This window comes from Ruditapes philippinarum, unplaced genomic scaffold (assembly GCF_026571515.1).
Source record: "Ruditapes philippinarum isolate M1 unplaced genomic scaffold, ASM2657151v2 ctg6590_1_1_1_1, whole genome shotgun sequence".
NCBI classification, from domain to species: Eukaryota; Metazoa; Mollusca; class Bivalvia; order Venerida; family Veneridae; genus Ruditapes; species Ruditapes philippinarum.
This window is the reverse complement of record NW_026853966.1, coordinates 2,186-30,178: the sequence shown is the minus strand read 5'-3', so window position 1 is coordinate 30,178 and position 27,993 is coordinate 2,186. Positions and strand designations below refer to the sequence as shown.

General features: G+C 32.0%; 1 protein-coding gene across 1 annotated transcript; it reads left to right on the top strand.

Moving 5' to 3' along the window:
* Positions 1–472: 472 nt before the first annotated feature.
* On the top strand, positions 473–27,993 carry LOC132738533 (deleted in malignant brain tumors 1 protein-like; the record flags this gene model as incomplete). The annotated part of the gene is made up of 15 exons (XM_060726040.1): positions 473–834; positions 1,126–1,659; positions 1,979–2,114; positions 4,916–5,088; positions 6,751–6,886; positions 7,954–8,126; positions 10,494–10,629; positions 12,501–12,673; positions 12,986–13,121; positions 18,338–18,510; positions 22,610–22,745; positions 23,002–23,174; positions 23,612–23,750; positions 25,530–25,702; positions 27,858–27,993. Coding segments are annotated over exons 1-15 (2,732 nt in total), but the record flags the coding sequence as incomplete, so codon positions are not given.

Genomic DNA, 27,993 nt, shown 5'->3' with positions numbered 1-27,993 from the left:
TCCATTGACATATGGCTTTGAAACTTTTCACACTTGTTCACCATCATTACCCCAACCTGTAAACAGGAGGAGGTAACTGTATCAAGCATTTTGACAGAATTATGCCCCTTTTTCGACTTAGAATTTACGTTAAATTTTTGTAATAGTTCAAATATTTTCAAAGTCCATTGACATATGGCTTTGAAACTTTGCACACTTGTTCACCATTATTACCCCAACCTGTAAACAGGAGGAGGTAATTGTATCAAGCATTTTTTTACTATCAAGCACTAAGAATATTCGAGCGTTGCTGTCCTACCGACAGCTCTTGTTTAAGAATAAATTTGATTTCTGAGGCATAATGTGTCTTTAAACAACACTCTTTTAAAATAGAACGTATTAGCATACCACTTACGAGAGAAACTTTTTTACATTTCCATGTCCAATCACACTTAATCTCATTATGCATAACAATGTAAGTAGAATGCTATTAGAAACAGAACCGAGTAATAATTGTAAGAGTTATCACGTTGCAAAAACATTTGTTTCAGATGTTAAAAATTGTGATTAAGTTTTTAAAAACATTTAAATTTATGGAATATTGAGTGTATTTAAGTTTTCTTATTCTGTCTTAGGATATTAAAATCAAAATGTTCTTTTTGTACATTGTTATTTTGTTTGTTACCACCCCAATTGTTAAAGGTGAAGGGGATACAGTTTGTGACTGCCAGGAAGTCGGACTATTAAAGGAAATAGTGCAACAAGTTCTGATAGAGCAACGAATGGAGTCTGCTAGACTTAGTAGGGTAGAGGCGAAACTGAGAGCATGTGAAGCAACTAAGCCGATTCCAAATGGTATATCTAACTCTTATTTGATAAATCGTATATCATATGCCTAATAAGATGCTTCGTAGTTATTAAAATTTTTCGTCAAATAAGTTATTAACTATGCATTGAACTCCTCATTTAAAAAAATGCTTGTCTTTATTCAGAATTTGTCTAAACAACAAACAATTCCTTAAAGTAAAAACGAAAACTCATTTAAATTTGTGTTATGTATATTACTACTATTTCAACTCTAATTTTTGTATGTTTTATTTCTGCGTCATCGTGTGTATAAGCAAAAGCATTATCTTTTTATTGTAGCTCGTTTGGCAAAGTTAGAAGAAAACATGAGAGATATAAATGTGAAATTTAATGAAACAGTTACCGGGACTAAGGGCAAACACACTCCTAAGGGATTCCGCATGGACATTGGTGCAGTTATGAAAAAGACATTAATGTCAGAGAAACATGAAACGAGAAAAATAGTGACAGACATGAATGAAAAAATTAAGGAACATACGGACATGATTGAAACATTTCAAGTTGCAATTAACAATACAATAGACAAACGCTTTCAATATATTAATGCTAAACAAATCAAACGCACGAATAAAATAAAGGACTTCATGGATGATATACAAAATGACACTGCAAATTCCATCAGGACAGTATTTAACAATATCTTAACATTTAAAAAGGAACTTATAATGGAAGTAAATGAACGGTTAGATAGCATAAAAGAAGTGAATGAAAGCGTTCAATGGATTTCATCAGATATAATGGCAGTAAATCAAAGTGTAGTGGAGACCAGAGACATGTTGGATATACTGGGTGAAATAGTGAAAGAAAACAAAGGTAAACCTTAAAACGTTATCAGATTATTTTCTCGAAATCTCACAATCATAACACTTAATATATAAAAAGGATATTTTCCGTTATAATGTATCATCAAGCGGATCATAATAAAATTGCCATGACTTCAACGTTGATAAAAACAAGATGACACCACTCTAATTTGCATCAAAACATTCAGTTTAGTTAACAAAATGGTTTCTCTTTACAGCACTGTCGGTTTGCATTTTTATAAATCGGAAAAACTGACGCTTTTGGTTGTTATACTCGTATTTTATTACAGTATATATTATTGTTCTAAAAAATGATGTTTTTCTTGAAGTTCGATTGGTAAACGGATCGAGTCAATATGAAGGGAGACTTGAAGTATGGTATGATGGGTCTTGGGGAACAGTATGCGATGATGGGTTTGATGTGATGTCAGCAACGGTCGTTTGTAGGATGCTACATTATGAACAGTAAGTAATAAACAATTAAATGCCCTTTTGTCACTTTATGCAAAAAATAACACTTTCAAATGTGTTTGTTTTAAGCAAATCTAATTAAGAGGTTTACGATTGAAAATTAAAATAAATGAACAAAATTAATGATCTGTTTGATTCTGAAAAGAAATATATATTTTCTATGTCACACACGTATAAATGTCAAAGAATATTAATCAATGTTTGGTATGATTAACTCAAAATGAAACATTTATTATATTTCTTTGTTTGTTTGATAAGAACGTCGGGAATCTAAGCCGTGCCTGTATCCATCATTTAGTAAACATACGCTGTCATCTTGAAAAGCAGCATGTATGGTGATGAATAGTATTGTTTTCTATCCAGGATGACAACTATATATTTTATCGTTAAATTTTGATTTATATAAAACGAAAATAAAGGCTGTAAAATAGAAGTTATACCGATCTGAAAGTTTGAGTCGGACAAGAATTTGCGAAAGCTTGCCAGAAGATTTTGATTAAAAGTATTTTTCATTTACGAAGTATTCAAATGTTTCGTTCAATACCTGAATTTGTTTTTCAAAATATCAATTCACAACTAAATTCAAAGTGCCATTAAAATCAAACAAATTGTTTTTTTTTACGAATACACAATGAATTTTACAAAATAATATTACAAAATGATATCTGATGAAAACAATGTATGGGATGATACAGCTGATTGTTTACGGGAGAACTTTGACAGAGTTTATTAAACACTATATACAAATTTAACAAAATGTGTTTGACATATTATAGTAATAAAAAATTTTGAATTACAACTGTAAGTAAAGTGAATTAAACTAAATGCCATCTAGGCATTTTGTTATATTATAATATCGGAGGACTTTGGTGGATGAATTATTCGTGATGTTCTAGGCAAACAACAACGGCACGGCCTGCTAAACAAATATCATACACACTTAAATATGATATTTAGGGCTGCGTTTGCTGCAAGAATTATTCATTGTGTTTTACTATGCAATGAGTTCTACATGTAAGATGAAAAAAATGGGACATGTTTGCCTCTTTATTTGGAGGTGATCTTGAAATCTGTTAAATAAAATTTCACGAATACATTCATATACTAGTCAATAAATGAAGATTTTATAAATTTTAGTTTGCTTTAGAGAAAGTGGCGTTGACCTTACTTTACAGTGCAGGTTTATGTATGCAAAAGAAGTAAGAAAAAGGTTCAATGGATCTTTTGCTTGTCAAAAATAACCTTGTGCAAGTCCATATATTACCAAATGATATATGTTGAAAGCGTGACACCCGTAAGAATAAAATGTTAAAAAATATTGTGTGTCCACTAGTTCCTCCCTGTTTAACAATGCCGTATTCCCGACGAAGATTTTAACTTTCGTTAATTGACACCTTTAGATTTGTGACAATAAAAGGCATAATGTAAAACATTCCATATGAATCTTTACGTATAAAGCTGTTGTTTGTACAGGCAATCTTTGACTCCATTGCTTTGATGTAAAATATACGTAAGTTAGAATTCTTTTACATATTGGTTTACGTAAAATGCCTGTGTGCAAAGCATTGATGTTTCAAAGAAAATAATCTAAATGTTTTTCTTGTAAAATATTGAAGTGGAAGCTCGATGTTCTATATATCATTATTTTAATTTGTTTATTTTTTAGTGAAAAAAATCTTAACTGTTTGTACCTTTTGAAACAAAGCCCCTAGAGCTATCAAGTATAAAGAAGAAATCAATATTAAGTTGCTGTGAATGTTTTTCATGTCCTTTTAATTGAGTAATTAACATTAAAACATTGATATAAAATGTATATATTGTATATAGATTGAGTATGACGTTTTTTCTTTAATCGGAGCTACGAAATTATACGTAATGCATTTTTAACCCGTTTAGCAGATATATGGATTATCTGCAAAAATTGTTCGATTCCAACAATAAAGAGAAACTGCCTTTATGAACGTATGTCCCACAATAACTTTTTGGGCCTTTTTATGGGTTACAACTTCTTAATATCCGTTGGGAACAGGTATTGCCATATGTTTCTCAATGCAAGTTTGCATCAAATGAAATAAGAAATTGAAATCGTGCAGAAAGCAAATTGGCCAACAAGTGACGAATTTTATACATGATGAAAGTTCAAATGAAGTGAGTTATACTATATATATGTAATTAACGACTGCCTAAACGAAAGGTAGCGATGTTTAAATAGTCATAACAGCCAAATATCACATGAGTATAACGATGAACGTTGATTAAGATATGAATATGATACACACACACACACGCGCACACACGCACCAACGCTCGCACGCACGCACGCAAGCAATGTATAATATGTCTCGTAAATGAAACCCGTTAAAGACTCTGTTAAAACGTGAAAATCTTTCGTATAAAAATTCTATTGGAATTGCGTGTTATCATTTTATAATATTCATTTTTTCCTTGATAAGTTATCGTCCGGATTTTAATATGATGTGAATGTCTATTATTAACAGAACATTGCGTATAAAACACTTTCTTAGCGTCGGTGTGTATCTAATTTCTTAAATGACTAAATTTTCTATCTATAATTTTGTTTATATTTTTTTTTCTTCAAAGACAAATTGTTTCAAGTTACATATACCAAATGAAATGACTATTACAAGCGTGTTCATAAGAATATCATAATATTTAACATTTCGTACAGAAAACATCTTCGACAAAAATATAGCCTTTTAATATTGCGGCGTTTGTTTACAAAGTGTTGGATACGACACAGTTTAGATTCCCAGCCATATAGAAAGTTATTTCAGGACAAATCCTTTGGTGTTCCGGTCCGCATACTTCGGTTCTGGATCATCAAAAATACACTTAGACGATGTTAAATGTACGGGAACTGAAACAATCTTATCCCAATGCCAGCACAAAGGTTGGGGTAAACACAATTGTGGTCACAATGATGATGTTGGCGTATCATGTTCACCAGGTAATCGTTGATGATTAATTATTGTTGTTGTTTATGTTTTCTTTTTTTTGGAAATACACAATTTATTTATCGTATATTTGAAAGACTGCAAGATATTTGAAAATACATTTCTGTAAATATGAAGTACGATTTAAGCTGATGAGCCCTTATATTTAAGTGACACATGATCATCAAACATGCGTATATTATAGGTTATTCGTCTGTTTGCACCTACCGATATCATTTAATATTTTATATTATCGTATAATAACTTAAATCTCATTGGTCCAGACAGTCGTGGACAATTTTATAAATCACAATTACTAGGTGCATCATCATATTCACTGGCTGAATTGGATTTTCCAAATTTAATACAAAAAATCAAACTCCTACTGAATGATCTTTCGTTTAATTCCTTACTCAAATACAATGTATCATAACTTCATTATCAAAGTTAAAAGTAATACCATAATGAAGAGTATCTACTTGAATTACTTTTGTTTGCATCTGTTTCCGTAGATGTTGAACGTCTGACGTTACTCTTTATTGCGTGCGTCTTTTTCCCACGCTTGGATAAAATAGTCAACAGTTTTGGTTTTCATTATAAGCTTTACATAAATATCGTCCAGAACTTATTCATTAAGTCACCACCGATCATCATTATGGATTATTCCGACTTCCGACCAGATTCTATCGGAAAGCTGTAATTTGCATCTATGCAACATTTCTTAGAATGTCGTGGTACTTTTTCAGCACAAGAAAGAAAACAAAAAAAAAACAAAAAAAAACCCCCAAAAAAAAAAAAAAAAACGAAAAAACAAAACAAAAAAACAAAAAAAAACAATACGACTTACTTTTCAAACTACAACCTATACAAAACATGTTTGTTTTAACAATAAAATTCGGAAAGCAGAGTCCATAATATAGAGTTACCTTGTACTAACCAACTACTTCAGTCTGAGTTTTCCATTGTAGTGTAAGTCAGTTAATATTTTTGGAGTGATGGTTCGATATATGCTAACTTACATGATAACTTACAATAGCAACGTTTTGCATATACATGCAACATATACATCGGTGATAATTATTTAAATGTGTTACCTCTACTAGATATGATGTTAATGCAACATGTTTTTCTGCATTGGAATCTATGGAAACATCATATTGGGCCTGAATCCGCAGGTCAAAAAAATTATACATTTGATTCGATTATTTCGTGTTGTTTGATTTTTGTACAGTGAAATTACGCAGTCAGCTATTTTAGCTAGGCACGTTCTGCATGGCCGCGTATCCGTTTGTGTATTTTCCCATTAATGCATTGTCAGCGGGCCAAGTAAATAAGACTGTAGGTTAATAAAGCTTAGACCGGGGATGAGTGTTCTTGTGAACCTTGTAAATCATTAATTGTGTATAGGTGGTAGTATTTGCAAAGAAGAGATTACACTGGTACAGAAATGAAAGACACTGATTTGGTAACCTTCCCCCGCTATATATTGTTATGCACTTAAAAGGTAATAATAAGTTAATCATTAAAACCAGAGCTCCATCTGTGTAACATACCTGCAAGTGCTTGCGGATCGGGCGACCTTCCTACCTCTATGACATGTTTAAGCTTGCGTTCTAGATGTCATTATTTTTATTTGTTTATACTTTTGTTATATAATATTGATGACCCTTTTGAAGTTCGATTGGTAAACGGATCGAATCAATATGAAGGGAGACTAGAAGTATGGTATGATGGGTCTTGGGGAACAGTGTGCGATGATGGATTTGATGATATGTCGGCATCTGTTGTTTGTAGGATGCTTCATTATCCACAGTAAGTAACAAACATTTTAGTGCTTTATCATTTTAGTCCACCATTTTTTCAAACTTGTTTGTTAAAAGCAAAATTTGATAAGAGTTTTACAACAGACAATCACGTTTAATGAACAATAACAATTTACCAAAAAGTAATGTATTTATTTTCTTCGACAAACACGTTGAATTTCAAACAAACTATCAGAATTAATGTATCAAAAGTTTGCAATTCTTTTAAACATGTTACGATTCAGCAAGTGGTACAAAATATTTTAGTGTCTGATACCTCGTCTATGATTCAAGTAAAATCAAGACATTGGGCTGAAATATAATCGATTGAAATTTGCAAACCTCTTTTATCTTGGCCATAATGACTATGTTTCAATAAGGTGATACTTCTAAAAATTCCAGTGATGACATCGTTCATTCTTAAAATACGAAAACAAAAGTCTCAATCCTATGAAATACGCAAGAATGGTAATCTCAAACCTAAATTAAAGAAACATTTTGCTGTTGTCGACTTTAATCATTTTGTCTTATTTAGGTGGACATGCTATGTTATCACGTCTAACATCTTTTTCTGTTCCGTCTCTTAAAATTTCAGACAAAGAAGCTGATATTATTGTTAATACGTAAAACTGATCTCTTATATACCGCAACCTATCTTATACAAAAACTTACAAGTTTAACTCGGAATATTTTAATACATCATTTCGACACAACCGCTGAACATAACAGTTTCTTACAGTTCGTTTTCTAAACAAAGGTATTGATTTCAACGATTTGCTAGTACGGAAACGTTAAAGGTGATAATGAGGTGTAAGACGACTATTTTTTTGTTAGATTTGTGTTTGGTTTGTGAAGTCCTATCTTTGTTAATTGTTGCCAGCGGTAAGTATTCCCTTTCCCCTTATTTGCCGTTTAGTGTAACCCCCTCATTCCACCCAACCAATGTTTTTTAATTTCCACACCAGCGCTAACTTTTTTTATTATAATTATAGTTTCCGTGAACATCGCCTTGCCCTTTTGATCTTGGTTTTATTTTATTCTTTTGCATTAGAAATTTGACAAACAATACTATTTTAGAACCAATCCTTTGGTATTTGGGACAGCGTACTTCGGAGCTGGAGAACTACCAATATATTTAGACGATGTTAATTGTGCGGGAAATGAAACAAGCTTATCTAGATGTCCTCATCTAGATTGGGGAAAACATAATTGTGATCACAACGACGATGTTAGCATATCATGCACACCAGGTAACATTTGAAAAGTGGTTATTTAAAATATTTGAAAAAATTTACCTCTTTTTCACTTTGTCCTGCACTGTTTATCAAATATGTCTAGGTTTCTGAAATTATGTTAATGTTTCAAGTGGGTGAATCGTCTATTCATTCAAGCGTACGGATGCTTTCTTTGCATATTTGCATAATGCGGTTCATTTCGTTTAACAACTACATTTGTACTGTTTGGTTTGGTGTTATTTTAGCAGTTTAACATTACATATATCTGCAACCAAATACTATTATTTCTATCCTTGTCTGTTATCCAATTTCCCCCCAAGTATTCTTTGTATTGTTGGTAGTTTTGGCAGTTTATCCCCACGATAAAGGCAGTAAGTCACATTGAAATTAACAGGGCACAGTGTAGCCACATCATTTCTGGACAAGCTTTCAGACAGTTTTCTAGTACTAGAAATATCACTTTCGAAAGGAATTGATAACCTCTCTACATGCCAGAGCAGAGGTGTAGTGCAAATGACCGAAGAAAGGATTTCGTGGTCAATCACAACGAAGTAACCACCGTCCAGGAATCGGACTGGCACTGAATTTAATGACCAGTTCAAAAGGTCAAGACACCATTTTTTATGGTTCATGAGAAGAGAATCCAGTATTCAAATTTTGAATGCTTTACATGTGTTCCTTAACCATACAGTGTCTAACAGTCACGTCATCCCTTTCCATTTGATTCCATTTCTATGGCACATGTATTAAGCTTATTAAGCTGAAAATAGAAAAAATAAAACATCGGAACCCATAAAGAGCGACGAAAACGACACAATTGAAAATGGTGCAGGCTCGGTTCTATTATCATGAATAGAAGTTATAAAAAATATTTTTCTATGCTTTTTGTTGCATTTAGTGTTAATTGTTGTTTTTAAATTTTGTTTTAAAATTAACAATAAAATAAAGATATGCTGTTAATAATAGCCTGTTATTACCTCGTCCAGCTACATGTATTTATCTTCATGTGTTACCTTCTCCTAATGATAGTAATAATGATAATGATCCAAACAATAACGTCAGCGTATTGAATATCACTCCGCTAATTATAACAAAAGCCACGGCTGATCGGTTCCAAAGTAGTGGTTATACAGAACAGAACAGAACAGAACAAATATTTTATTATTTTCAGACTTGAGCATATGCTCCTCATCTTAACAGAAATACAGTATATATCAAGGTATCACATAAACATTACAAAAGTATGAATATTCTTATATAAATATATATACATCAGTACATAATTATTTATCATGAGAGTGATATAATATAATGGTTATTTATACAAAGTCGGATTACAATTATATTATTTTCTTAACATATCGAACAATTGTTATCCCGGCAAGAGAAATGCACTTGTTATACTTTTAAGGCTACTAAGTATTTCTAGAGCAATATAATATTGAAACAAAAGCAATAAACTATAGCACTTCTTTGGAATATATTACTATTACAGACTCAGATAATTTATACAATGAGACTATGTTAACAAATTACTCCTTATTTTCAATGCACAATTCAGATAGCAAGCTAGATTGTTCAAAGTGTGTACATTCTTTGATTTAAACAACTGAGTGAGTTTAAACACACTAGGACGTTCGTAAAAATAATTGTCTATATATCGTTTTCTTACACTTTTATACTTTGTACATGTTTAAATAAAATGATATTCATCTTCAATGGCATTTGATCCACATACTTCGCAAACTCTCTCGCTCCTTTCTATCCTATTCTGTCCGTATCTACCGGACTCAATACGTAGTTTATGTGAAGAGAGTCTAAACTTTGTTAAAACTTGTCTACACTTTTTTGATTTAACAACACTCAGGTAATCCTCATACACAAAGTCTTGTTTAACATTCTTATACACAAATAAAACACTATTGTTAGTCAAACTACTATTCCAGTCTTGCACAAAAGTATCTATTAAACGCTGCCTAAAACATGTAATGAAACAGTTAATGTCAACATTTTGTGGTGATTCCCAAATATAGCAGAATCCATAGCTATATAATAATTTCTTTACGTTATGAGCCCAGTTTACCTTTTCATCTTCCAGCATCAAATCATAAACTTTTCTAATTATACATCGTAATTCTTTTTGTTTGATAGATTTGTAATTTATGGAAAAAATAGATACATTATCCGATACATTTACATGTAAATTGGAATTTAATAAAATGCTTTTATTTGAAGTGTGTAACAGTTTCCGGATTTTGTCTTATTAATTAAAAAAAAGGAAAATAAAAACACCAGATCAAACTTAACTCCCTGATCATTTGCGAAAGAATCAATGAAAGAAATCAATGATTATAGTTTTAAAATATTGATGTTTTCTTGAAGTTCGATTGGTTAACGGATCGAATCAATATGAAGGGAGACTAGAAGTATGGCATGATGGGTCTTGGGGAACAGTATGCGACGATAAGTTTGATGATATGTCGGCATCTGTTGTTTGTAGGCTGCTTCATTATCAACGGTTAGTAACAAAATTTTAATTCTTTGTAATTACAAAGCCAGCCATTATTCTAACGAATATTTGTTTGCGGCAAATATAGTAATTAGAGGTTATAATAAGGTATAAAGATTGTTCTGTAAGATTCTAAAAAGGAATATTTCATTTTTCTGCTCAAGCACGTTTAATTTCAAGATTTTATATTGTATGATATATGTCGAAAAGTATATTATTTCTGAATTAGTTTGCTAGGACCAACAGGTTTTTGAATCCAGACTGCATCGTATCTATAATTTTGTAGAAAAACGCCACCACCTTAATTGAATTGAACTGAATGCAAAAGGTATGTTTTTCAAATAGGTTTCTGTCGGATACATTGGAAAAAATATTTCCTGCTTCTCATGAATAAAAAAAGTGTTTTTCAGATTTTTTTTGTAACTTTAAATATTGTTTAAGTTGCTTGGCAAGACTTGATTTTGTTAAATGATCGGTGGTCATTTTATTGTGTTAATGTTTAAAGATAGTGAAAACTTTAAATTGAACTCCGTCATGAAGCAAATAATTTTAAATGTATTAAAGGCAGTTGGAAGACGTTAGTGCCTGAAATATTTAGGAATATAGGCCTACGTTTGCTGCAAGTATAAATTGCACTTAACATTGTGGCGATTTTTCTTGTAAGATGCAAAATTTAAGGGTGATGCAAAACAAAAAAAGAACCCTCTAATAAACAAGTTGATAAACGAAGCCATATAAATTGAAAACTATGATGCAAGCGGATGTGACGTTGAATATATTTAACAATTCAAGTTCATGCAAAGATAAGATATTGATAATTAAATATAGACTTAGGGAATGAAACACGGAAAGGTCCAAGAATTGCTCCATTGATATTCCTTGGTCAAACAGACCATTCTACACATCAAACATCTAGACACTAGGCCTTTAGTTTAATATATTACAAATATTGAATGTTGTAGTCTTACAATCAAGTGATCTCTTGTAGGTGTCAGCGTTCAGGTCACGTTACAAAGACCCACCCTTCCCCCTACCCCACCCCAAAGGAAACAACAGAAAAAAAAATGTTAGAGGTCCACTAGGCAATGTTGCACTACAAATATCAAATTCCGTGCTTACATTGTCTCTATGTACAGTTTAAGGGTTACAGCAAAGAACCATGTGGGTTGAGTCAATTTTAACGTCAGATAAAACCACTAGAACATGTAACACATTGAAAAAAATTCTACACCTTTAGATTTTAACAAGAAACATTAAAACATTTTTCATTTAAATTAACATAAATCTAGTCACCTCTTATTTTAAGAATCATTGATTTGAAGAAATAATTTAGAAGTCAAAAATACGCTGGGTCATGCAAAAATTCTAAATGTTTGCTTGTAAAATCAGTAAGTGGTATTAAACAACTCATATAAAGAGAATAGAAGTTCTGGAGCTGGTAAAAAGGACAACGGAACAAATATCACGATTGGTCAATGATTTCCATAACCGTTTGTTAAGTTAAAATTACAACATATGACGTGCATATCATCTTTCATTTAACTGCGCCATATCATGCTATACCAACTCTTACCTAACTACTTCCTCAAGCGATGTATACGTACAAAACAATTTCTAAGATAAATCATTATCTGCAAAGCCGTCCCAATCTTTAGATTTCTCGTGCGGCTATCATAAAAGCTTTTATTTATATTTTTAGTTGCAAGTTAAATACACGAACTAAAGTTATAAAATGAGAAGCTAGTTTCATCTATCTATCTTATTATCACACATTTCTGACAGTTAAAAGTGTTGGAGAAAAAATGCTTTTTGATATTTCCAAGATGATGGCGTTGTTTTTACAAAATTATGGATACAATCCAGAAACAAAATCATTTTAGGACAAATCCTTTGGTGTTTGGGTCCGCACATTTCGGCGCCGGAACACTGCCGATACATTTAGATGATGTTAAATGTACCGGTAATGAAACGATCTTATCGCAATGCCAGCATTCTGGTTGGGGAAAACATAATTGTGGTCACAAAGACGATGTTGGCGTGTCATGTACACCAGGTAATCTTTGTCTGATACTAATAGTTTCTGAAAAACATAATTAATTTATTATACATTTGAAAGATATAACATGTTGACTTTAAACAGGTTAGCTGACCAGTACATGTCTGCCACAGTTAAAGTAAATCAGGAGGATCAATACTTTCAAAATCTCCATCATAAATTGAATTATCGTCACTTTTTAAAGAGGGCAGTCATTTTTATAATTTGTATATTTTTCTTTTATGAAGGGAAATATATTACTCTGCTGATTGATGATATGCAAAAATATAAAAAATGATTTAAACATTTGTTTTGAAATACATTTTGAAGTTCGATTGATGAACGGGTCAACTCAATATGAAGGGAGGCTGGAAGTATGGCATGATCGGTCTTGGGGAACAGTATGCGATGATGAATTTGATGCGCTGTCAGCAAGTGTTGTGTGTAGGATGCTTCATTATCAACAGTAAGTAACAAACAATATAATGATTTTCATTCACTTAAGTCAACCAAATTTTTACACGGGTTTGATATTGGCAAAATCAACAAAATTCAGTGCTTTTACAGAAAATCACATCTAATAAACAATCACTATTAACGGAACAGAAATGTATTTTTCTTCTTTCACCAAACAAGCTAAAATGGAAAAAGGAATATAATCATAATGAATTACAAATTCAAAGTAGATTATAAATTTGTTAATAAGCATAACTATTTCAGGACCAATCCTTTGGTATTCGGGTCCGCATATTTCGGTGCTGGGACATCCCTAATATTTTTAGACGATGTTAAATGTACGGGAAATGAATCAATCTTATCCGAATGCCTGCATAAAGGTTTGGGTAAACATAATTGTAGTCACAATAACGATGTTGGGATTTCATGTGCACCAGGTAAGCAATTTTAATCAAAATAAAATTATTATGGGTGTTTCACCCTCGTAAAGTCAATCGTAATCATACACGTCGTGGTCAAATATTTCTTTTCTTTTGAAATGATGTATATAGTAAATGTACCGACTGTACGACCGAACTTTTCCTACATGCGTGTTTGACTTTACGAAGGTCGCATTGTATAACTACTATGAGGTGAAAAATTTCATGGGAATTATTATTATGATGTCCGTTCATTAGTTCAGTTTTACAGTTACCCTATATATACTTACTGACACATATATTTTCTTGATCCGTGTATGTAATCTAAATTCTCAATTAAGTTTTCTTTCGAGTTATTTCTTATAGTTTTTATCAATTAAGATTATTTATTATTTATTCACAAAATGTACTGACACTTGTGCCGTCATTCGTTTAAATTTTCTGCATTTACCTTTAAAAAAGAACGATCGTTTTAGAATTGTAACAAAGTCCTTGGTAAATTGATTTCTTTCGTTATTATATTGTTTCGTAAGAGTTAACCAAAACATGTATTGTTTTTTATTATTTCTTTTTAATCACAAATACATGTCATGTACATGTAACATCAATATATTGTACAATTCAGATAAAAGTAGTTACTGCAATACAATTTAACAAAACAATTATAATATACAAATTCTGCAACATCATTTTGTGTATTTTTAAGTAAATTGATTTACAATGAAATACAACATATTTAAATGTTCATTCTGAATCACTTTGCATTTTATTTACTTCTAATGGAATCATGAGTTGATAGTGCTGCAAATTCACTAGTTAAATGACAAGATGGTGTCAAAGATGACCACCAAATGCCTAAATATTCTAGAATTCTATTTGTATTTCAAGTGAAATTTTGCACGTCAAATATCAGCGTTTTAAACGATTAAGCTTGATTTCATAGGAAAAAACATGTTGTTTTTTTATTTTTTATTTTGCTTTTTATATATAAATAAGCAAATTGATGCTTAATATATAGGCTCCTGCTATAATACTCTTGTCTTTATTTAAACAGGGAAAATTTTATTACTTATTTTGTTTACCGCTATTGTAATGTAATCATTAGAAAGATATTGATGTATGCATATCATATCTGAAGAAATATTTGTTATTTATTTGAAAAATAATTAAAACCATGCCAAAGAGTTCGTGTTATGATCAGGGATCTATCCAGCTGCAGGTGTTCCTATAGAGGATATCTCGCACAAGCTGATACAAAGTACAGTTTAAATAAAAATGACACACTGTCCCGGTTTGGCCACAAGCGTTTAGGTTTGATTTACTTAAGCGCATTGTTTTCTCGTTTCAAGCATTTGATCACTTGAGAACTTTACGCCGTATGTTGTGGAATTGCACGAACATTTTACATTGAAGGCTCAGTCTATTATCATGGTTTTATGAATAAATCTTTGGATGTATCTTCACTTCCTTCAAAACTTTACCAATACATATCTGCTTAACCCGGTGCTAAGGGGCATTGACGTATACTGCAATTTCTGCTACGGTCTGTGAATAGAATAGGCTGAATCAAACTGAGCCATCAACCTTTTCAATGGTGTCGTTCTAGGCATTCTTTATGGGTCCCGTTATAACAATTATCTAGTTCATTAATACCATATGTGTACTCTTTCACATTGCCGATCACATTTGAAATTAATGTATTTTGTTCAAATTAACCTAGCTCTGTGAACTATTTTACGTTAAGCAAACTGGGATATTGACACTAGTACATTCATGATTAAGTGGACAAACATTTAGTAACGGAATAGATATCGCTCGAGATGTGTATAACCATTGGTTTGTACCATCACGAGATACTAGAAAAAAAAACCGGATGAAAAAATTCCGTAGTATAATAAGAAGTACGTTGGCTGTCTGTTTTCAGAGCAAAAATCAAAATATGAACATTATAAAGTGTTTTTTTTGTTTTCATTCAACTACATAATTATTTTGAAGAGAGATTTTGAAATATAAGTAAAATGGTAGTTTTTCTTCTTGCGTGCTGCTTTAAAAAGGGAGATGTGGTATCACTGTTTACCTTAAATCTTTTCATACAATCGAGGACTAATTTAAATGTCAACTGAACATTATTATGTCTTGGAATTTATAATCCCGAAGGACCTCAAAGATATAATAACACTGAAATTAAGTAAGTTGCAACTTTAAGGGTTGTCACAGCACTTTATATCCGCTGTTGATGCATAGAAATCCGAAAAAAAGATGACTTGACAGCAATTAAAAGAAAGCAATAGTTGACAATTGAAGACATTTGTCGCCCCGTACATTCACTCAGAGATGTTATATTTCCGATCCTTAAAGATAATTCAGCAAGACATAATTGTTGTGCTTGTGGTAATTTAGTTCTTTCTAATATTCGGCTATTTTCTTGATGGGTGGTTCCATAATTTCTCACTTGAATACTGTTGAATTACCCTTAGGATATGTGGCCTGCTTTTTAAATTTGTATTTTGACGTATTATCTGTGATATGAAGGCTTCATAATCTCTGATTCCCTTTCAAAATTCCATTTTATTTAGTTCCGCTCATTGTTTTTTCGTTTAGGGCACACGCATTTTTTACTGGGGGACCATATGCCGCTTTTCATGGAATGGCACTTACGTGTCACATTGAAGGTTTCATGATAACCGCCATATGAACACATCTGCGGATGTTTCAAAATTCAAAATTGTTCTAGTTCATGTTAAATGTTAAATTCTGCTTAAGCAGGTGCTAGGGGGTGTGAACAGTAATTTGCACTTTACAGCACCGTCCATGAACAGGCTCAATCAAACGGAGCCTGCAACATTTTCAATTTTGCCATTTTGGGCCCCCCCCCTTCCCCCGGTCTCCTGTCCCCTTCCCCTTTGTGGGCCTATTATTATTTTCTTTGAATTCCTAATCAGTTACAAATTATTTATCATTTAATGATTAACGTGTCGTTGCCCTGTCCTTTTTATGTTTGGGGTCCACCTGGGCTCCTTGCCATTGGTTCTTGTTGCTGGATCATATGGGGGTTGCGTTCATTGAACGCCGCCTTTCCTTGTTGATCTTGTTTTTCATATTTCTTTGGAGATCCTTCTTTTCTCTATTTTGTCTATTAATAAGAGATTATATTATGCCAAAATCTTTCACTCCCTCTAGCATCAGCTTATGTACTTCAGATTTAGTAATTGGACACCATCCACCTGTAGACCTAAGGGAGCGTGTTTGTACACAAGCGATGTGATTCTTTATTAAAGAGGAGACACCTTCTCTATTTTTATCTAATATCGAATTGTAAGAGCCAATCTGCTGTTATATGGGTAAGAGTTTAGTTAGACTCCATACGGTCGTCTTGATACAAACTTTTACCCATACATTTTAAGCAAGGACATCTAGTAAGTGATAGTTATTTCTTTTTCTTTCGTGAAAATAAGACAATGAAAACTAAGAAAAATGCCAAAGTTCATCTTTTTAGCATAAGTTAGTTAAAAATAAGAAATTTCATGTAACATTCCAATTGATTTACAAAACTTAAAAAGGAATAGGCCAACGTAAATATTTTAGAATATTAAGGGATTTGACGGCCATATTTAACGCCATCTTGTATAACTCAGCTTTGCATCGGGATTGGGTAAAATGAATATCCATTCCAGAAACTACAGATCTAGAAAAACATTTTAGTATATGAAACTTGCTGTTGGCTGAAATAGACCAGGTACCTCTCTAAATAGGCTCGTAAAATTGGCTTATTTGCAACACAGTGTATTATCAGTACGTGAATCTGGATGGAATAAAATAGTTTACTTGGAACATAAAAGAGTCTGTTAAAACGTTAACAGAAAAGAAAACGAATAAAGTTCATCTGTGTGCAAAATAACAACAAATATTAATGTTATGCTTAAGTTCGATTGGTGAATGGGTCAAATCAATATGAAGGGAGGCTGGAAGTATGGAGTAATGGGACTTGGGGAACAGTATGCGATGATGGGTTTGATGCGATGTCAGCAAGAGTTGTTTGTAGTATGCTTCATTATCAGCAGCAAGTATCAAAACATTTTTATGTTAAGATCATGGAATCAGAACTGCGCTGTATTCATCATTTTAAAAACAAACGCCGATACCTTTGCAAATAACAGATAAGTTTTTGTTCAACACTTTTTCTGTTTGAAACATCTGATAACACAATATACTAATAAACACGTTATGAGCTTCATTTTGTGTTTGCAACATGAAAATATTGTTTGAAAAGCAAAATGTATAGAAAACTGGAATTTCGAGTCGGAAACGAATTTACAAATTTCGATCCACTCATCCACGCACCTTTTTGACTTACAAATTGTTTAAATATTCGTTTAGTAATTGAATATGTAGTACAAAATAAAATATCACAATAGAAGTCGAATTTACGTTTCATATCAAACAATGATTTTCAAGAAAACTTTATTTTTTGAATAACGATATGGCGCAGTTATGAGAAATGCAATAATGCAGTTGAATTTTACGGCAGACATTTGACAGGATTTGTTCTGTTCAACACTGTTTGCATATTTTACCATTTTAAAAAGATTTATTGTCTTTAATAAATAAAAATATTATTACCATATTCTTGTCGGACTAGATTAAATACGATTCTTTTACAGTAATGCTTTAAGACAGTGGAGACTTGCGATTCAATTTCCGCATGAAATGAATAATTCAATATGTCATCAAGGCATTTGTACAAATATATCGTAATATTGGAATGAAATTTTGAGTCAATTAACAGTCATGCTCTTATGCCTTTAAGCACGAACCCTTTGATATTCGGGTCCGCATACTACGGCGCTGGGACATTACCGATACATTTAGACGATCTTAAATGTACGGGAACTGAAGTACTCTTATCGCAATGCCAGCATTCTGGTTGGGGAAAACATAATTGTGGTCACAATGACGATGTTAGCATGTCATGCACACCAGGTAATCTTTGCCTGTTAAAATTGCTTCTGAAATAAAAGTAATAATAGTTAACTTGGTAATTATGATTAGTATTAATTACAATATGTCAAAACAAACATGTGTGTAAATATGAAAGATTGAAAAATGATTTAAACTGCTAGCCCCTTTTAAAGAAATCTTTACATTTCAAAGAATATACTAATATCACCATTAAGCTAAACCTGTAAAAATGTTGTATATGTTAAATAAAAAACATTTTCTTTTCAACAAAACTTTCTTACTTAGTGTACTGTTGTTTTATTTAATGTAATTGCAGTTCCTGATGAACAGTTCGCGAAAATAATTTCAATAAAGAAGCAGTTGTTTTAAATTTTAGCGTGCACTTGGTAAAATTGCACGTAACATTTTATGCCCCCACAAATAAAGAAAAGTCATTGTTTTTGTAGCGCCCGTCCTTCCGTCCTTCCGTTCTAACGGGACAGTAATAATGTGGCTAGAGGGACAATAGTTAACTACTTTTTTCTTTTTGATGTCATTCGTTCCGTAATGTTTTTATGTAGCTATTTCCTTTTGTGTGGCTAAAGAGAAATTTAGAGAGAACAATAGAGTACCAACATATTACTGTCACGTTAGAACGTGTCATGCGTAATAATCAGGTCCCAACCACAAAGGTCAAGGTCACCTCGAAAATCAAATGTCATTATATGAATTTTTGTAAGAGTACACGGATGTTTGAGTCCAATCAACAATTCTGTCATTCCTGGATGGATCTAAAAATCAATATGTAAGAATGTGTTTCACATAATGGAAGTGTGTGTCAGAAGAAATCAGGTCCTGATCGCAAGGTCATTGTCGCACTTGTAGAATGTAGAACAGAAGTCATGATATGAATTTATTTTTTTGTGTCTGGTCATCAATCCAAGATGAATTGATGACATATAATAATAATTGAACTGTCTATAACTTTTTATGCATAAATTGCCTTCATATTTAGACACGACATCCTTAATGACAAGATCTTAATGAAAATAAAACTTAATTTGACCTTAACTTTCAAATGACCTTAACATTGTAGGTGAAATGCTGTTTCTGCTCGGATGTAACTTTGCTATTAGTGAATAACTGAATGGAAATTATTCATACTTGACAAACATGAAATAAATATGCAAAATTACAATACTTATTTTTATGTGTGTGAGTGTACGTGCGTGCTATGTGTGTGCGTGCTTGCGCGCGCGCGCGTGTGTGTGTGTGTGTGTGTGTTGGTGTGTGTGTTGGTGTGTGTGTGTGTGTGTGTGTGTGTGTGAAGTTACATTACTAAGTTTGACATAATAATGTACTTTTTTAAATTTGAAAATATCCCCAAATATATATCCTATGTGACTATAGCTTTGTTATTTTTGAACGAGTTATTTTCATAATTGGACTCATCAATCATTTGGAATGTTCCTTCAAGTTGACAACATTGACTTTGATTATGAGCCATAGATGAATTTGACCTTCAATTTTATTTTATTTAAGCTCACAAGAGCTTTAAGAGCTTTGTGATCGCTTTTCGTCCGGCGTGTGTCCGTACGTACGTCCGTCAGTCCGTCCGGCGTTCGTAAATTTTCACTTTAAACGACATCTCCTCATTAACCGCTTAGCCAATTTCATCCAAGCTTTACAGAAATGTTCCTACCAAATGTGACTACCAAGTTTGTTCAAACAAAAGCCCTTGGCTTTAAATTGACTCCGCCCCGGGGGCCATCGTTTTCCTTATATGTATAAAGTAGAAACTTAAAAAATCTTTTTTTAAAGCCCCAAAGAGCTAAAGTTAAGATATTAAGCATGGAACATCTCATAGAAGGGGTATACCAAGTTTGTTCAAATAAAAAGCCTGGAGTCAAAATTAGCCCACCCCATGGGTCAGTGATTTTCCTTATATGTGTATATCAAAAACTTCTTTTCAAAAATCCAAATATCTAGAGCTTAGATTTTAAGCATGACGCATCTTCTAGTGGGTGTATACCAAGTTTGCTCAAATAAAAGCACTGGAGTCAAAATTTGACCCGCCCAAGAGGTTAATTGATTTTCCTTATATGTATATACTAAAGACTTTAAAAGAAAAAAAAACTTAGAAAAAAACTTAAAAAAGAACAACAAACAAATCAAGAACAAAACAAAACAAGAACAAAAAACAACCCCAAAAAACAAAGAGCTAGACCTTAGATTATTAGCATGAACTATCTTCAATTATAGTCTACCAAGTTTGTTAAAATAAAAGCCCTAGGTTTAAAATTGATCCCGTCCCAGGGGGTCATTGATTTTCCTAATATGTACACATCTTTATAAACTGTTATTTTCCCTCAGTAATAGCAACCAGTAATGTTTAACACTATTTCAGATACAAATTTTAACGGTTAAGATTTAGATTTTTTATCTGCTTTTATTTATAGTTTACGCTTTGTTTATTGTTTACAATTTTACTTGTTCATATCAAGTTTTTCTATTCAACAATGTTTGGTCATCATATGGTCCTCTTGTTATTATGTCTTCATATTTAGACACATCGTCATTAAGGACAATACTTTGATAAAAATCAAACTAAGCATGATCTGTGCACATAAATCACCTTGACCTTGAAAGTATAATTACAGTAGAATCTCTACTTAAAACCACCCCAGAATTAAGACCTATCCGTTTTAAGACCATTTTTAAAGAACGAAATTTTGTGTTCTTTATGTCAATGATTACATGAACCAGAATTAAGACCGCCCCTCTTATCCACTTTAAAGACCACCGGATTCAGTCCCAATTCTTTGTTTCATTCTTTATTTGAACCTTCTATTGAGACCACTGAATTGTTAAAGTCAACACCTATATAGATCCCAATTTTTTGTTTCTATCTGCTTGAATGCTCTTAGGCATGACAATTGATTTCACAAGGTCTAAAAAAACTGTTATTATTGGGTTATTGTATGAAATAAGGTGTGAAAGTAAATTTTAGAGTCACTGTTGTTTAATGGTGCTTTCAGCACTTTTATTTGTGAAGAATTAATATCTCATATGATAGATGAATTATGCACATCATAAAATAATGAATATTGAAATCAGACCACAATATTATATTTCTTCAGAAATATTTCTCATCAGATTAAATATTATACCAACAATATAACTTGTACATTGTATTTTAGGTTAAGATATACATATTGTTTGTTCATACAAAACAACTAAAATAGACCATAGTAATAAATTTTGTCCTGTTATTTACTGTAACTTTGAATTTTGGCGAACGAAATGTTTTCTTATTTGGATGCTTTAAATTTTGCTGAAAGTTGAACTGACATTGAGTTTAAAGACACTTTATCTGCCAATATCAAATTATTAAACTTGGCTTTAATTTTCATATCTTTGTTATTATGTATCATTATGATTCATACTTAGTCAACCATCATGTTGATTAAAATATTACCTGCACCACCAAGGTCAAATTATAAAATTTTGATTTTTTAAAATTTATTTATGAATTTGATTTATAAGCCAAACATTTCCCTTGTCTGCCAATGGCTCTTGTTTAGTTGAATATGTTTAAACCAATAGAGGTTATACTTTACTGACTAGAAATTTGACAAATAATTAAAGAAACTTTATGATTAATTGAATTTTAAGGAAAAGGTATAGGGTCACCAAAGCTACTTTGCGTGTCAGTTAAAAATATTAATATTTACAAACAGTGTTACTTAATACTATCATTTGTACAATGTTGACTTTTTCATACAAGATAATTTCTTTTAATATGTATCATTTTGCTTTGAAAGGTATTCAAATTTCTGTCAAGGACATCGGTGGGAGTATGAATCCCCTTGTCTTTGTATGTGAAAGTCGCTTTCCGTATGAGATCGTATGAGATATCATTTATGAAAATATGATTGATACTTAACACAGAATACCGTTATGTATGCTTAGGATTTAAATGTTTTACTTGAACAATATATTAGCTCCCGGATATTTGTCTTGTGAAAAAGATTAACTTTTAAAAGAATAAAAAAATGGATCATACTATTTAATTTGATGATATTCAAAAATATAAAAAAATAAAACGATCGTTTTTATATTTCTTTTGCTGTTCTTGAAGTTCGATTGATCAATGGTTCCAGTCAATATGAAGGTAAACTGGAAGTGTGGCATAATGGGTCTTGGGAAACAGTATGCATTAATGAGTTTGATGCGCTGTCAGCAACTGTTGTTTGTAGGATGCTGAATTATCCACAGTTAGTAACAATCAATGCTTTATTAATCATTAAGGTCAACTACTTTTCAAACATTTTAGATAAAATGCTGTTTTTCAGTGGTTTGAAATGCCGACAGATGAACAGAAGCAATTGATTTATTTGATTCTTAAAATAAATTATAAAATAAATTTTCTGCAAGGATAATGTTTAAGACTTTGTATGAATTAATGTTTATTATGATACAAAACGACAATAAATGAGTTTGTTTTATAAGAAAGAAATTTATTTATTCTAGGGCAAATCCTGTCATAAACGGATCCACATATTTTGGCGCTGGGAAATTACCAATTACTTTAGACGATGATATATGTACGGGCACTGAATTAAGCTTATCTCAATGTTCACATAATGATTGGGGAACACATAATTGTAGTCATAAGGACGATGTTGGCGTATCATGTTCACCAGGTAATATCATTAAAGTGTAACAGATGAAGATTTGATCAATAAAGATAGACAAATTCAGGTTTAAGTAGAAGTGAATAAAACATTTTCTTAAAACTGCCAACCCTATATTAGTTCGTTTTATTCAGTCCCTGTTTATGAACAACAACAACAACAACAAAACTAATAATGATAATACTAACAACAACAACAAAACTAATAATGATAATACTAACATCAATTATAGCTTTAATGTAGTTTTAATGTAGAAATTTTAATTTACTTGTTTTCGTTATTTTTTAGCTGTTTTTCTTAAGGCAGCCCCTTAGAGACATGTTATTTTCATATTTTATATCTTTTATTTTCATATACATTGTATATCCTTTAGAATACTCTTCTATCTGACTTTGTGCAAAAATACAAACATGAATTATTGTTTTAAAATATTGACACTATTCTAGAGGTTCGATTGGTGAACGGGTTAAATCAATATGAAGGGAGACTAGAAGTTTGGCATAATCGATCTTGGGGAACAGTATGCGATGATGAGTTTGATGCGCTGTCAGCAACCGTTGTTTGTAAGATGCTAAACTATCAATCGTAAGTAAAAAAAAATAATATCATCATGTCGTTGCATAGATATATTCACCACTATGAGAAGCAGTGTCACATGCAAAGTCCAGGTCTCAGATGTTATTGAAAAATGCTTGTTCGGAGCAAAACTTTTACATTCATCGGGTGATTTTAATGTAGCTTGGCACAAATGTTCAACATTTTGAGGCTAAGTATTATACGCAAATATTATACGCAACTAAGTAATCTGCCAAAAAATCCTGTGATGATCTTTCTAGGAGGATGGATACGTGACGTTATATAATTGATAGCAGAAACGTTTATAGTATTTATGATAAAGATTAGCTTTATATCTTTTCAAAGAAAAATGAATGGTAAATGAAAATGAGATTTTTTATCTATCTGATTTATTCATGCTGGTATTTCCATAGACAGTGAAAACATGACGAAGATCCATTCATGTGCAGTATTCGTTACTTATATAGATCTAACAGATGTGTCATGCTGTTGGCTAAAAGTCGCAGTCCGAATATAACGTTACATTTCCGCATTATATAACGAATGTTTTATTAATTTTATTAGTTGATAACTCTTGTATAAACGGCAGACCTTATGTATCGCGAATCCAAAACGGTAAAAGTTAATTATTAGATGGGAAAATCCTAATCTTTTTATTGTTTTAAAGCCTAACACTGTGACAGAATGCATACACGAGCTAATAACAGTCTTCTTCATTTGTATGTTATAGTTTGTATACGAGCTTTAGTATTATCGTGGGTTATTTCTTTTCAGATCGTATTTTTGAAAAAAATATTTTATTAGACTTATATAAATGCTGTTAAAAAAGTTAATAAAAGCGAAACTGCTTGGTTTTTGTCCGAGGGCAAAATATTTCTACATATTTATAAAATGAAGCTTTAATTTGTAATACTCTTCAAGCAGTAGTAAGTTTTGTCCAAGTACACCCCCTTCCCTTTAAAGAAAAACTTAAAGAAATTGGGGAAAAACACACAAAAAAGAAAATAGAAAAACAAGGAGAAAAATATCTGTTATAAAGGGACCCCACTGAGGATCTTTGAACTGATCAGCCCGGGAATATTTTCTCGAGATTTGAGTACCATTTGTTGAAGGTCTTAACAAATAACTTGTGTACAAGTTTTCAGATTATACCCTCTGTCTGTTTCCAAAGCTATCATATTATCATGGAGGTTCTACCGCACGCAGTCATAAATAAGACACTATTGCAATTTCCTTTTTGTCATTGTACCCTTGTATAATTAAATATATTATAAAAGTTTAATGTCTAAGATTGTGATCAAGTTCTTCATTCTACATTCTTTTATGGAATGTTTTGATTGTAATGATTGATTAATTTTTTTTATGTGAATTGCTTATATTATAGATCTGGTTATTTATATACATTCAATTATTGATTAAGTGCAAGAAGTACTCATTTATGAATAATTCCATAATTCTTTTTACGAGAGTTATTCATTTAAAATCGGACAATAGCGATCATGAACACAAAATGACGTTAACGGAACACTTCCCCTCACAAATTTCAAATTTCAAATGTCGCCATTTATAAATATTTCACATGTGATCAAGGTATACGAAGAGCACACCGATGATTATTGAAAACAGACTCGAGGACTAAGTAGTATGAATTTATTAAATGGATTGTCATGAATAGATTTTCATGGAAGATCTATCTTTCGACGAACAAAAAAAAAATCAAAATGAATCTAAACATTGCATTATAAAATCGGTAAATTAAATTTTAATCATTTCAAGTAACAATTTTAGCACTAACCCTTTGGTATTCGGGTCCGCATACTTTGGCGGTGGAACATTGCCGATACTTCTAGACGATGTTCAATGTACGGGAACTGAAACAAGTTTGTCTCAATGTCTGAAGGGGATCTGGGGAACTAATAATTGTGGACACCATGAAGATGTTGGCATATCGTGTACACCAGGTAACCTTATTAAAACTTTTTCTGAAATACTAAATTTATATACAGTACTATTGAGAGATAATGTAGATTAATAACAAAAACCGGTTATTGAAGGCAGGCTGGCTTCAACTTTTGGTTTCTGCCCCATAACTTGAGTTTATTTTGGCCTAATGACGCCAAACTTGGCGTGTGGATATTTAAAATATATCAAGAGGCAGCTTGGAATTGCTACCCAGGTGTCTTTGATCAATATTAAGGCCATTATTTTCTATTAATAGAAATTCAGTTTCCGCTCAATAACTTGAGTTTGCTTTGGCCTATTGACGCCAAACTTTGTACCTAGGTAGCTATATCAAGAGACAGCCTGGGTTTGGTGACTATTGCTAAAAATCGAAATTCAGTTTCCATGTAATTACTTCAGTATGCTGAGACCTATTGACACATAACTTGGTATGTGAGTAGCTTATATCAAGACGCTACTTAAGATTGCTACCCAAGATCAATGTTAGTGTTGCTTGAAATATAAATTCTGTTTCCGTTCAATAACTTAGGTTTGCTTTAGCCTATTGACGCTAAACAAGGTGTATCGGAAGCTTTTGCCAAAAGGTAGCTTAGATTGCTACCCAGATGTTTATTTATTAAGGTCAAGGTCATTGTTGATATAATAAGAAATTAAGTTGCCGTTCAATAACTTCAGTTTGAATTGACCTTTTGACACCTAACTTAGTATATGGGTGTGTGGGTAGCTTATATTTAGTCGCTACTCGGGATTACTACCCAGGTGACTATGATTATGGTCAAGGTCACTGTTGCTAAAATAACAATTCAGCTTCCACATGATAACTTAAGTTAGCTGTGAACTATTGTCAGCAAATTTTGTGTTTGGGTAGGTTATATCAAGATGTAACATGGGACCTAGCTTGATTGTAATAAGTGTCAATGTCACTGTGGCTAAAAGTAGAAATTCAGTCTCAACATAATGACTTGAGTTTGCTTAGACCAATTGACATCAATTTAAGTATGCGGGTAGCTTCTATCAAGACGCAACTTGGAATTGCTACCTAGGTGTCTGTAAATAAGGTTAAAGTCACTACAAATCAGTTTTCACGTAATAACTTGAGTTTGCTCTGACCTATTTACACTAACCTTGCTGTGCGGGATGCCGCTTGAGATTGATACTTGCATATCTGGGAGCATGCTTACAATAGAATTTTCCACTTCTACTCTATAACTTCGGTACATTTTGACCTATTGATACATAACTTGGCATGTGTGTAGCTTACATGTAATTGCTTTGGGGTAAATGTTTTTCTGAATAACCACATATTTTCACAACACTATAGATTGTAAAATGCTGTACATTCTCAAGTTTTGCATGTATTTATTGTGTTGCTTTCAAATAAATGCTTTGTAGTCATGTTCTTTTTGTATTTGTTATTGTTTGGTGCCCTTGTATATCATTCATTTGTTACAGAGCTCTTGCTGAATTAATCAATATCCAGTTATTGCAAAAGAATACAATATTCATAAAGGAGCAAAAAGCTAATATTTAAACTACTTTATTCAATTTATATATATATGTATTAATTCAGCAAATATGACTCATCTTTTATGGGTGGGCACTTGAAACAAAACCACCTTAATGAAACCACTTTTCCCAATCATTTCTTTATTGCGGTGTATCACTATTTCTTTTGTACTAAACCTATATGGATTTCTTCTAACCATACATAGATCACTATCTGCATGCAACCAAAATAAGAACATAATTTTGTCTTCTTGCCATATTTCATTCCTAGTTCCTGTTACATCAATACTTGGTCGTTGAAAACCTGATTTCGTTCCATTGCGGCGCTTCTTGTTAAAATCTTATAGAACGATGTATTATTTTACCATTTTACTTTTTGAGTACAGTTTTCCTGAAACTAGACTCTGTAATGATATTAAAAATAAAATATAGCCGTTAAAAAATAAGGTTATATGAGTCGTATAACGTATTATTTGTATCTTATTCACTTCATATGTCATCTATTAGAAGTACTGATACTTGTTATACTCATCATCATCATCATCATCATCATTATTACCATCATCATCATTACCATCATCATCATTACCATCATTATTGTCTGTTATGCGGTGTTACTGTTTTAAAAAATTGATGTGTTTCTTACAGCTCGATTAGTTAACGGGTTAGGTCAATACGAGGGGAGATTGGAAGTATGGCATAATGGGTCTTGGGGAACAGTATGTGATGATGGTTTTGATGCGCTGTCAGCAACGGTTGTTTGTAAGATGCTGCACTATTCACA